Source organism: Atta colombica, unplaced genomic scaffold (assembly GCF_001594045.1).
Source record: "Atta colombica isolate Treedump-2 unplaced genomic scaffold, Acol1.0 scaffold105, whole genome shotgun sequence".
Lineage (NCBI taxonomy): Eukaryota > Metazoa > Arthropoda > Insecta > Hymenoptera > Formicidae > Atta > Atta colombica.
Genome location: NW_017259190.1, coordinates 2,207,069 through 2,221,236, shown reverse-complemented (window position 1 = coordinate 2,221,236; position 14,168 = coordinate 2,207,069). Strand labels below are relative to the sequence as shown.

General features: G+C 36.3%; 1 protein-coding gene across 2 annotated transcripts in view; it reads left to right on the top strand.

Annotated features, from left to right (window-relative positions):
• The window catches only part of LOC108690600 (steroid receptor seven-up, isoforms B/C), a 130,914-nt gene that overhangs the window by 16,796 nt on the left and 99,950 nt on the right, over nucleotides 1–14,168 (top strand). For both annotated transcript variants that reach the window (XR_001931903.1, XM_018197976.1), the window contains exon 2: nucleotides 6,710–6,859. Coding sequence is in view for 1 of the 2 variants with exons in the window: in XM_018197976.1 (XP_018053465.1) it covers nucleotides 6,710–6,859 (150 nt within the window). In the remaining variant the exon portion in view is untranslated. The remainder of the gene's footprint in view (nucleotides 1–6,709; nucleotides 6,860–14,168) is intronic.

Sequence of the window (14,168 nt, the reverse complement as noted above, 5' to 3'; positions counted from 1 at the left end):
ATATAAAGTTCTTAAAATATTTAAGAATTTAGTTCTTTGAATTAAAATCTGGAAATTTTAAGTATAGATTTGAATATAATGTTACAATATAAAGTCAAATAATAAAAGTGATTATTTTTTTATTGAAATTCGGCAAGATAAAGAATATAATATTAGATAAAGAATATAATTCTAGATTTCTTACAAATTTATATTCTTGCTTTTTTCATCAGCCATTTGAAACTTATCACATTCACAGTGTTCAAAGTCTACGAGTGCTAAAATGTTTTGCAAAGTCACTGCATCGCGACAGTGCAATTATGAGTCACGATCAGTCAATTCTCTTTGGCATAATCGCGTATCATGCTCCGTTCGACTCGTGTCTCATCGCCGATGACTCTACGTTAACTGTGCCTTGCAATTTTTCATGAAAAATCGCGAATTTTCGTGTGACTCATCGCGCGCGAATGATGGATCCTTAATTAAACCGCTTAAAAGACCGTTAATGATGACCCTCCGAAACGTTCAGTCGTGCAAGTCGTCTTCGGGATTACTAAGCAACTGTATACGCATAATGACAAGCGGAAATGCTTGTTGCAAGAAAAACGTGCACGGAACACCTGATGGTTTATTGCCACAATTATAATGCTTCATACTTCGTATGACTATGATTAGGAAGATAGGCATCTTTTTCGGAAATTGCTGCTTTGCAAAACCTTTGTAAAATTTTATTAAATGTGTAAATCTTCTGTGACTGATGTATTTTATACTTAAATGAAAAGAAATATGTAATATATACAATATCTCATATAGATTTTGGACTCTCACAGAAATAAGCAAAAATAAATGTCATTTGTTTAAAAAGAGATTAAAAAAAAACTTGAGGAGTTAATATTTCCTCATCACTCTCTCCCTACGTGTTTCACTACATTCCATTCTCAGATTTCCTTTTCCGACTCGCGCACATTCCTGAATCCTTTTTACTCTCTTCTTCGCGAGCATAGTTATTTTCTCGCGATCTTCTCATATGAGTCGCTTGCTTCTTATTGAGATGCAATGTCGAGTTGTCTAACATATTTTATTCTCTTTTTATCTCATTGACTAATATTGACTAAATTAATCTGTTTATGAATATTTATCGAGCTTCCTGTATACAAATAAAAATTAATTTATTTTGATTAAAAAATATGTACAATTAAAAAAGAAAGCAACTAAAAAATACACAAGATAAAATACAAAGGAAAAATAATCAAAACATGATTACGCGATAGAAGATTTTATTTTGCTTTTTTTATTTATAAATATAAATACAACAGTTATTTACTTAATATTGACAGATATATTATTATTGGAAATTTGCAACATTGTAAATGATTCGTTATTTCATTTCCATTTAAGTTTCGTGCAGTTTTCTTTCTCAATGCTTTTTAAGTTTTAATGTCGCTAACTTTTCCCGGGATTCTTCACGCACATCGAAGATAATGCCGCACGTCACGGCTAAGTGCGAATCGATCAATCGTTGTGGTTCACGCGTCAACAAGGATGACATCGCGTCGGTTCTGCAACGTAATTACCGTAGCGACTGGCAACGCGACCTATTAAAACTAAATCAACTTCTCATTAGGCGCGGCAATAAGCCAATCTGGCCTCTGAAGACCCTCCAGGCGGCATCTTTTTGCGAAGTGCTGTTTATGCAATGTTAATAAACCGTAAACGCCGTGCTCACTCTTTCGTCACAAACAGGACTTTAATTAAGAGAATCGAATATTTCAGTGACTTATGCCTGTATTTATAGTATTTTAGGCCTTACATTTAAGCCTTCCTTAAGTTTATCTTTAGATACTTTATAGCCAATAAAATCCGTAGATTTAGGCAAAGGAACCAAAGAAAAGTGGCAAAGAAATTATTTAGAATTTTCCAATAGTAAATTTTTGATACCAGTACTCATATAGAAAGAATGGTTTTGTTGAAGTATTTAAAAATTTAACTAGATACACAAATCTAAAAATAATTATGTAGAATGCTTAAACTGATTGTTAGAATGTCAAACTTTCTTACAATATTGTTTGTTATATGAATTTTCTACATAATTATTTGGATGATCCAACAAAATTATTTTCAGATTCTGTATTTTATACTTAAATTTTAGATATTTCAGCAAAATCATTCGTTGCGTGCTGTGTCACACAACGTATAATATATCCTGCAATGATACTGGAATAGATGTACTTACTAAGTTACTATTTACAAAACTTTATATAAAATACTAGAAATATTATAGAATACTGTAGAATATAATCTTTAGATTAATTTATTTTACTACAGAGCATAATTAAATTTAAATTTCAAGTCGCTTCTGAAACAGGATCTTTCTAAAAAGCAATGTGTGTGTATCTTAGATATCCAAATACTTTGATTCGCGATGGAGAGAGAGAACGATGCCGTACAACATCGTTTCGTCTGAAAGGATTAAGAACGAAGGCATATCTGTCGGTTCTCTCCATATCGATGATCACAAGGATTTGTCCTGTCGAGAGTTGGCACTCAGAAACGCGTCGTGCTATGCCACGAAGGAATAGCCCGAGCAATGAAAATTCAATGACGCGAGCAATTTGAGCTCGCGGCGAGCTCGCAAGCTGCAATCTGAAAGTATAAACGATAGTTGTGCTGCCCGCGCGCAGGCTTTCTCTCTTTCTCTCCCTTTCTTCCTCTTCTCTCATCTTCGTTGTATTCGCTTGGTGTTTCTTGCTCTCTCCATCTCTTTTCCTTCGATGCTCTCGTGCTACCACAGAGAGCTCACATATACCGTATGGTCGCTCGGTGGTTGGCTCGCACAGAATAATCGCGTAATTTGCGTGTAACGATGCAATTTGTAGTTATGGCGACCCGGCTCTTTTTCCATCTTTTTTTTTTCCTCTCTTCCTTCTTCGTTTTTTGCTAATATCGACGACAACGACATCGGCAACGACAGGACTAACGGCAGCGACAACGACGTCGAGCACCAAGGAGCTTAAGCTTTAAAGATGTAAAGGGCTTGTAGATTTAGTACGAGCATGAATCGTCTTTGATCTCTCTTTGAGCTTATTTTCTCATTTAACATCGAAGAGAAGCCGAAGTCACGATCGTTAGTTTAGGAGTCGTGATAATAACTTTAATCTTCATTATGATCATAATTTTGCGCATTATATATTAAAATGAAAAGTAGGTACTTTGTACTCTGTACAAGTACAGAGATTAAATGATTTTTAAATATAATTAATATCAACTTAATCATCAAGATATAGGGAAGAGTTGCCGAATGCATATCGATCTTAAATCCTAAATCATACTTTATATTATTATAATTATTATTAACGTATGTTGAAATAAAACTGGCTTGAATGTATTAAATACTTAATCTTTTTTTCAATAATTATTAAAATTGGATATTAATTAATTATCAATAATTGCATGAAATATTTATGTTTCATCAAAATTTCTTAATCTGTTTTACTAGATTTGTAAGAGTTATCATTTAATCTCGATATCATGCGCCGAAAGACGCGTTCGATGATTTATTCTTTATAGTTCACGGCGAAGACTCACGCTTTTCTCCTACGCGATTATTCGTGTTACCAATATCGCGTCCTCTATTTCGACGACGGGACGGATACCTCTACAGAAAAGATTCTTACACAGGAGAGAATGAGAATATTAGTAAACTCTCGCGATTGACTTACGAATCACGGCGGGCAAAATCACCTCTTTATCTTGATTCGAAAGTTCGTGCACAGCGGGCGTTCTGTTACGATATAAATTGCTGACTTAGCTACGCTAACTATTTATCTATATACACGTCGTGCCATCGATCGTAATAATCGACTTTGCTACACCTAAACCTCAAGCCTTCAGCAAAATGTACATAATCCTTACGCGCGTTTTCTTACATCATTAAAGTTTCTATCCGCGCGGATTCCATCGTCATTTATTGTAATTTCACATGAATTTGTGATAGAGAAATCGCACATTTAATTATTAATTAATTACGCATCTCATCGGAATTCAAGAAAATAATTTAAATCGTATATTTCGGAATTATCAAGTACCTATTATGAGAATTCTTTCCGATGTAATATTTTAATGAATTTAATATCTGATAATTAACTGACATAAATATTTATTTATCTGATACTTTATATCGTTAACTTTTCTCTTAAATACAAGATTCCTATGTAACTTTGAAGTATATTTTTCGTAAGTATCATACAATACATCTTTATTAGGATAAACCTGTTAATGTAAATACCTTCCTTTTATAGATACCTTCGATTTCGTTTCGCCGATGTTTGCACGCAGGTGCAAGCACGCATTCTATCTGGGATCCGTTTTAATTAAAATCAACCGCATGGCTCCGATCACCTTTTAACCCCTGGTACCAGGCGCGCGCTAGCCGGCGCTGGTTTTGCTTACGTGCGTGTCCCACGTGCCTCTACGACGCGGAATTATTGCTCGCCTCGCAGTTTATTAAATTGAATTGTGTCGCACCGCGTCGTCACCCTATGGCAGTGGCTCTTTATCGGACTCCTTTCTCTCCTGCCGCTCCATTACCACCAGCAATTAACTAACCGCTCATTAGGAAGCTGCGTGCACAACCATTCACGCGCCAATCAAAGAACGGTCGACCTGTCGGCTTGCCAGGATTATTATATTATAGTGCGTTTCTCTTCACTGTCTACAGTTTTCCGCGAACAAAAAGATGATATCCTGTATATATGAAAGAAGTAAAATGATGAATAAATAAACATTTAGAAAGATAAAATAAGAAATGTTATATTGCATTAAAAAAGAATAAATTGTTAAATTCAAATAGTACAAAATTCAATCTCATTGTTAGATAAAATCTTTGCAGCAATTTAAAATTCTATCCCTCAATCTTAAATTTAACGAAGAATTAAAAAATATAATGTTAAAAAATATATCAGGTAAATATACATATTTAAATTATTTTAATACTTGGCTGACATCTAATTAATTGTACAATATATTATGAACTTATAACCAATATTATTGTACATATTATTGTAGTATTTGTATATTATGAACAATATTAAACTATTTAATTTGAGAAATGTGGATATTAAATCAATTCTTTCTTAACAATATAATATATGGAAAGCATTTTGCTGAAGTATTTAATTAAAAATTTACGTAAATACAAATTTAGAAGTATAATTTTGTTGATCTATTAAAATAATTATGTGGGAATCTCAAGCATGAAGAGGTCCTACATAATTATTTCGATAAACAAAATTTTTAGATCTTAAATAGTGTCAAATTTAATAAAGAGTTGTCAAAGAATAGATTATGTAAATATGCACATTCAAATCATTTAAATGCTCGACCAAATCAATTAGACTGACATCTAATTGATTGCACATACTATGAACTTATAAATAACATTAAACTATTTAATCTGAGAGATAGATTTCAAACCAATTCTTTCTTAATATTTCACTATAAGTATCTAATTAAATTTTTAGATATTTCAGCAGAACCTTCTTTTCGCGTAGTTTGGAGAAAATCTTACTAAATTGTGCATTTCGCGAAATTCTCGAGATCATCAACTCCAGAGTATCCGGATATAAATCCGGAATAATGCGGCGAAAACGCGGATCGCCAGTACAGAGTAATGCGGCGAAACAGAGAGAGAGAGAGAGAGAGAGAGAGAGAGAGAGAGAGTGCTCGCGCGCGCGGAGTACTCGATCTCAGCGGGGCAGCTACTAATAGGATTTTCGTGATCAAGTCCGTCGGCACTTTCGACTCTGTTGGCTTCTCATTCCTGTAAGGAGGCAGCCAAGTATCTGTCTATATCAAGCGTCGCGCGTGTGTGCGGCCACCATTGTGCCAGATCGTGCATCCGCCGTAACTTAAATCCGCGCTCCTTACGTTGACCTCAAGGTGCATCGGTCTCGTTGCAACGTACATGTTACAGAATTTGCGTAATCACGTATCATCGGTCCAAGCCCTCCCCATCGTTCTCTATCCACCTTTCTGTTCTTCTCTCCTCGTTCCTTCTGCTCGCGCTACGCAATCTTGTCGTTCCACGTACACGTTTACGTGCGCCGAGAGATGTATCCAATAAACAAGAGAAACTTACTGTGCCGTTCCATAAGCATTAATCCCGTCACGTTTATGGTTGCTCGTACACGCTCTATCAATAAGAATCTGCGTATCCTTCTACGTACTCGGATGGATCTTGATTTCAGCACGTGGTAGCTAATCGCTTATCTTTTATGTGCCGATCGTGCACTTTTCAAGTGCCGATCGTGCTGTCTTTCGTTATTACATGTATTGTATGTTCACGCGTGAATTAACGCGAACATAGGGAAATATATTTTTGCTGTCGAAGTAGTTAATGTTTTTATGCCAGAAGATTGGTCTTGTGAGATATCTAATCGTACATGACATTAATGGAGAAAGTATGATTGATATATTAAAATCTAAATTGGCTGTAGAGAGAATTTATAAGAGGAAATAGATTTTTTTATAATGAGGACATTTCAATAAGAATTCGTTCCACGACAGCGAATAAAAAAAATATTCATATATAAATTATCATTAAGAAATACGATAGTGTCTCGAGTATTAAAATACGAAAAATTAATATTAATATTTTGAAGTGGATTTAGAATCATTTAAATATTTGATCGAAATTGAATTTAAATTTAAATATTTTCATTCTTTTTTTCAGGATGCAAGAGTTTTTTCAAGAGGAGTGTGAGGCGAAACCTAACGTACTCGTGTCGAGGGACTAGAAATTGTCCGATCGACCAACACCATAGAAACCAGTGCCAGTTTTGCCGTTTGAAAAAGTGCCTGAAGATGGGCATGCGCCGGGAAGGTATGCACTGTACTGAACCCTTTCTACGAATTTATTAGCGATTGATCTCCACTGGTGATTACATCGAGATCGCCGAAATATCTTGACGGCAAAACTCGAAGTTCTCAAAGAAAAATATTACAAGTTCCAATTTTTTTTTTTAATTTCAGAAATATATTAATCCAATTGTTTGTTTAATAAAATGTTCTAATACGATACTTTCATTATTTAACGTATTATTTATAACTTTTATTTTATATTTTAATGTAAATTCAAAATAAATTTTTGTTTTTTTATTGAAATTAAAATCTGACATAATAAAATTATATTAAATATTAAAATAAAAATGTTTAAACATGTAGAAAAAATATTAAAGACAAAATATGGAATATAGAAAATTAGGCGCTTGCGATATTTTTTTCTTGAGATCTTCTGTAGCGCGCTTTTTGCAATAAAAACACTAAAAGTCATGACCAGACGATGTTTCTCTGATATATGGAATCTTGAATGGATGTTGAAAATAGCACAACCTTTTGTACTTATACACGCGTTAAGATCAAAGTGCATGATGACGAAAATATCTCTTTGTTCGTTGTATTGTTTTCTGGAAATAAACGTATGTTTTGTGATTTAATTTAAAGCAAGTATTATTAAAGGGAAAATTTATATTAAATTCGATTTTGTTTTACAGTTTATTCAAGGAACAACTTCGTCTCTGTCTTTTATGATTATTATCCATTACGAAACTTCTTACTTGATTGTAATATTCGGAGAAACGTCGTCGACAAAGTATCGATCCGATGATATATTCGCGACTCGCTGTGATCACCCGTTAAACTCTCCGTCACACGGTCCGCATATCAAGCTCCCATTTCTGATTCTTGATATTATGATCGAGCTGTGGAATTTCTGAATTATATATATTATATATAATAATGCGCAACACAATTTAAATATTTAGAATTACATATTGTTATATATTGTACACTTATTTTAGGCGATAATTACAAGAGATAAAGATATCTTCAATTCTGATTCAGAGGAATTTTCAATTGCGATATAATTTTAATATTTAATTTAATAATATATTATGCGCGTTATTTATATACATAGGATTATTTCTATAAATATAGTTAATCACTTTTGTTACAAGTTTATTGATTATATACGAATGTTAGATATTCGCGACTATTAGATCTTCAAATTAACTTGGTGATTCTGAATATATATACATATTTTATTTCGGAAATGTCTACACCTGAGGACGTCATGTTTGGAAACATGGCTTTCGGCGCGCTTTGCCGCGGCAGGAACTTTTAATTGCAGCTTGTGGAAAGGCCGGAAAGGTTCCCACGCCTTATCCCCGCCCGCGATTCCACGTTTCTCCGCTCTTAAACTTGGCTACTCGCGCCGCGCGCGATAACATCTGACCTTGTTCCGCCGCGCGCACGAGGAGAAGAGGAACGCGTTCTCTCGCTGGTCATCGGCTCTCTCAGCCTGCCCAGGTGTACAACCACTTCCGTCCGAGACGTGGCTGTCCGTCTGCCCCGGAGTGTGCTCGCGCCGCGCCGCATCGCGATCGTAAATCCGGTAAATCACGCGTTTTTACGCGTATCAGCCGCACGCATCGACTTGCATGGATATGATGGATATTGACGAGAAATGCAAACAGAAATCAATGATTCAGTGACGCCAAGAAAAAATATACGAGACATAGCAAGATTATAAGCAAGAAATTGAATTGATTTGTTAGCTTTCCAACTCTTAATTGAAGTCTCATCATTCTGTGCACTTTTAGAGTAAAGTCAAGTCAGTTAGAATAGCATATTATATTAATACTTATAGAACCAATAATGGTATCATTTTGACTCTACTAATTAATTTTTTCTTTAATTTTTGTATTAGATATGCAATACAAAATATTATGCAGGATGAATATAATATAAATAATTCTACAAATAATATATAATTCTACAAATTCTACAAATAATTCTACAAATAATATCAAAATAACTTATCACTAACCAAAGATAGGAAATTATCAAATTGATACCTTCAGCAATTTCTAATGGGATATCATCAGCGATTCTAGTGTTAATAATAATAAAAAGACAAAAGAATACATTGTTAAAATAATACAGGAAATATGTATTATTTCGCACATTTGTTTTGAATGCTGCTGTCATTTTAATCTTGTTTCACATTATGCTCTCAAGATAGATCTATTTAATGATCGCAAGGTTTCATATTTTGAAATTACTTTATTTTTATTTTGCGAATACAACTTTAAAAATTTAATACTGATTTTAGGATATCTCTAGAATCAAAATCTTGGTAATTTAATCTCTATATGAAAGGCAAATGTATAAGCTTGCTTTATTTTTAAACCGTAATTCCTTAAATCACTTAAATAATTTCTCACTATTTTTTATTACAAATTATCGAAGTCTTGAGACCGGAACAACTGTCCTTCATTTTGATTTGGCCTCTTTCATATATGAATCGCAGAAAGTGCATGACTTCCTAAAGGCACATTCTCGAATATCGTGAGGCACGTTGTACTTCACGAAAGAGAAGCTCGCGCATGATTATTCGCACGAGAGCAGGCAACTCTTCTGTCCGCGGCACAGTTTTTCCCACAGGAACGTAGGCACGAGAAGCGTAGAAAAGACGTCGCATTTTCTGTCCTGTCAAAGCGACATCCGCTTATTATCCGCGATGATGCCCCAGTCTTTGATAATAATTCGAGTCGCTCGCGAGCGCGGGGCACGTAACTCTATGTACACTCACCTGGTTTCTGCCATATACGTTCGCACGAAAGATTCCCGAGAAGGAAAGAGGGAAAGAAAAAGAGTAGAGAAAGAGGATGAAAGAAGCAGAAGAAGAAGAAGAAGAAGAAGAAGTCTAAGAAGTAGAAGACGAAGAAGAGAGCGAAGAAAAGAAAAGTGCATGAAGGGCCAAGGGCCGCGGAGGGAAAGGATGACGAGGATAAGGGGGGGAGGGGGATTACCGGTACCACCAGCAGGAGCGGCAGCAGCAACAGCAGCAACGGCAACAGCAACAGCAGCAACGGGAGGAGAAAGAGGCGAGAGGTCGTGGATGATGGAGGGGAGAGGGTTGAAGGCGTGCGAGGAGAGGAACGAGGAGGAATGAAGGTGATGGAGCAATGAGAGGAGGGGCGGGAAAGAGGAAGAGAGAGAGAGAGAGAGAGAGAGAGAGAGAGAGAGAGAGAGAGAGAGAGAAGGAAGAGAAGAGACGATGGTCCGAGGTCAGCGGGGTGCATGACCTTACCTCGGGGCCCCTTCCTTCCGTGGGGCCCTCGAGGCAGACAGGATGCGCTGAAGATTACCCCGTAGATACTGTCCGCGATGATTACAGAAATCTAGGAAGCCGCTCAATTTAATTAACCCTTAATTGCGAGCGCTTGGGACGGGATGATGCGTTTACTCCAGTACCTTGGCGCTTTTCCCCCCGTCTCTTGTCTATTCGAGGACGATGATGATGATGATGATGATGATGATGATGATGATGATGATGATGATGGTAGTGGTGGTGGTAGTGATGGTGGTGGCGGAGGTTGGTTCCCCGTATGTATGCGCGACGATGCGTGAGTTATCGCTCCGCGAAACGAAGTGCACTTTCTTTCAAAGATGAATATTGGACGGAAGGAACGTAGACTATGTAGTACAGTTGCATTGCAGATCCTGTCTGGGGATTAGATCATTAAATCTAGTATCATAATTTCTAGGATAAAAGATGACTTTTCTAAACGTGACTTTATTAAACACGTATACAATTACATTTAAGAGTTATTATGTTATTATACATATTACAATTTGAAATTTGATGTTTACGAACAATGAACTTGCACGAGAAACATAAACTTATCTATATTTATAAAAAAATAACTTTTCGATGCCACTCTTATTATAACTCGAAATTTCTTTTACTTTATGTGTCATGAAGTAACAATTATTTATTAATAAAGATACATACACTTGCTTGTTATAATTATATTCTTCTAATATGAATCAATCGAAAGTAACGCGATAAGAAATTCACAAATAAAATAAAATTGTGAAATATAAATGTTCTAATACTTTTTATAAATTTTCATCATATGTAATAGATATGGGCTTTCATTTTTTTCTGTAAAGTTAATAAGAGTAGTTTCTTATACATCTAAATTATTCTATGTATTTTATCTATTTTAATTTGATGACGCTCAGGATTTTTTTAGAAATCATCTTTATTATTATACAAAAAAAGCGTCTTATTAGTCAATTCTTTCCGCTTCGTGAACACGGAATTGGAGATCAGCTTTATCGCGTTGAACGCTCTTCAGTTGGTCGCGTAACTATCGAGTGTGCTCATCGCGATACACCGATAGCGATTCGCGACTAGAAGGCCCCGTTATGTACTTAATACGCTCGTTAAAACGAGGAACTTAGAAACGCATTCGTTCGGAGACGTGCACGTTTCTTCCATACCCTCGCAATAAATCTGCACTGTTTATTTTACAACCCACAGCCGTTACTTCGCGCCTGCTTCGGTATCTTTGCCTAAAGAAAAAGAAAAAAAAATTACAGTGCGCAATATTCTTTACGTCAAAATAACTACATCTATCTAATTTATGCGTGCTAAGATAATTGATTCATTCAGACATAGATACGCTTCTATTTCATATGCTGATAATGCTGAAAGAATCGTAGCGTTAAACGTATGAAAAATTATATTCTCGACATTTCTCTTTCTCTGGCTATAAAGATTTAATAGATTCAATTTTATAATAAGATTAGAAAAAAATATTAACTTTAATCTTTGATTTATCCTTTTCTTATGTACTCTGATTTACATTTTTTTCATAACGTTATCTCAAAATTTTCAAAGATTGCTTAGTAGTCTGTTCGATACATTTTTGAAAAATACTTGATTGTTATTTAATACATTGTATTGTTTATGAATATATAAATAATAAAAGTACGATAAATATAAATTACTTTTATAAAAAGTAATTAATATATTGTTTTACCGTATTTTATTGTTTTGAAAAATTAGTTTCATTTATTGTACGTGCAACATAATTTCAAAGAGATATTAAAACATTATGCAGCAAAGCATTATGTTAAGGTTATTAATTTCATTATTTTCAGAAATTATTCTAATATGTACGATCAAGTTTTCTCTTTTTCCCATAAACAAATCCATTTGTCATGGTATTGTAAGATTTTTCCCATACTGAGCATGAACCTATTGCAAATTTTGTGAACTCTCACGTGGACGATGCTCATGTAGATACACATCATCGAACGTTCGTTAACGCCATAACAAAAGGAGACACGATGACGAGGAAGAGGGACGCGGTGGGAGTCGAGAAAGGAGACGTGGAGAGAACTCGAGAGGCAAATAACCCTAATTTCATCGTCGGAGACCTGCATTCAGAAAGTCATTATCAAACGAGCGTCCCGCGCGCCTGTTATAATTACGCGGGCGTTGCACAACAGAAATGTATCGAACTGCCTTGCTTTCTCTCTCTCTCTCTCTCTCTCTCTCTCTCTCTCTCTCTCTCTCTCTCTATTTCTCTCTCGTTCTGTTTTCTTTCGTTCTGCCTCTTCTTTCTCGCCACTCTATACTAGTCTTCTCTTTCTCTTGCTATTCTCACGTTCTTTATTTTGCACCGATCACTTGCACTGATCTGTACACACGTTTGTCTGTCCGCCCATTTCACTTTCTTTTCGAATTGTCTGCTGATTACATGATTTTCTAATAATTACGCAAACTTTTGTGTGTTTCGCGTTGTTCATTGCGTTTTTCTTCGATTAACCGGTTTATCACTTTTAATGAAGATCACATTCTAAGTTTACTACCAGCAATTATCCTGCGTTAACTAGTCTCTGAAAGTATTAAATTACTTGTGTAAATTTGCCAGTGACGAGTATATATTAATCAGCTCGCGTAGTTATTGACTTTTAATCGTATCCTTGATTATCTAGAATTTAGAATATTTATTTATTGTTTTGTTTACAAATTTATTCCACGTAGTTCATATCATATTTCAATTAAGAGTGTCAGAATCAATTATTATTTCCAATTGTAATATAATAATATGATATCAATTTTAATAGCAACGTAATTATATTACTATTATATTGTTGTTAGTCAAATCACATGCAGAGTGAAATCAACTACTATTATTAATTAGGATCGCGTGCTGATACATTGACAATTAATATTTACATTGAATTTTCCCAGGAAGCTTTCAAGTAAAAATCCTGAATACTCAACATCCTTCAGAATTCCGCTTGACGGACTACAGAGTATCAGAGAGTCAGGTCTTATCAATCTATCTACGGCGTGCAATCAGCCGATCTTACAGTCGATCGGCTGATCGATCGACCGATCACTCGATCAGCGACGATAGTTCCTTCCCCCTATCCTCGCGGGTAATCGTATATATTCGCAACCGCACGTGGATCTCCAGCGGTTATGAAATCCTCGTAGAGAGCAGCCGATAATCCAGCATGCCAGTCACGGCTGTGTGCACCCGTGGCCGCGTGTGCATGCACGTGTGGTACCATCCATGTGTACGGTGGACGGACACATGGGCGTTCACGGTGCGCCATGCCGGCGCGCGGATTTCACTTATCTTTCTTTCCTGGCGTCGAAGTTCCGCGCGCGCGGTCCCGATGCAACGACGACCATTATAGCCGTATTAACTGAAATTAGACATTGTTTCCCTTGCCGGGGAACACGGCGCGCAACAATGGGGAGACGACGCGGGCGACGAGCGTGAGCTACGGGGATGAGCCAAAATAGCGGGGGCAGAGTAACGAGAGAGAAAAATAAGGGGGGAAAATGCGCACAAGACGGCCACTCCGAGAGGACTGCCCCTCCTCTCCCCCCCCTCTCTTTCTTTCTCTTTTCTTCTTTCTCCTTCTTCATCTGTATTTATCTCCGTTCTCCCTCGCTCTGTCTTCGCCAGCGTGCGCCCGCGAGAGATTGCCGATATTACAGCAGGGTCAGGATCGTGACTTTAATCAATTAGCGGGGTTTCTCGGACCCGGGAAATGATTAGTAATCCGGCTGGCAGCCAGACTCACTCGGCTCTTGGCCTCCTCTTCTCAGCCCCGAACACTTCACCACTCGTTTGCTCTTATCCACAACAGGGGATAAGAATACGCTCGCGCTGTTCCGATGAGCCGTACGAGGAAGTAATTGATGAGAGAAAATCAGCCTATCTTCACGGATGGAGTTCATTACTTCGTAGACCCGCGGGAAACTAGTCGCTAGATTTATGAAATGCTCGCTGATTCAATCGCTTTAATATGAA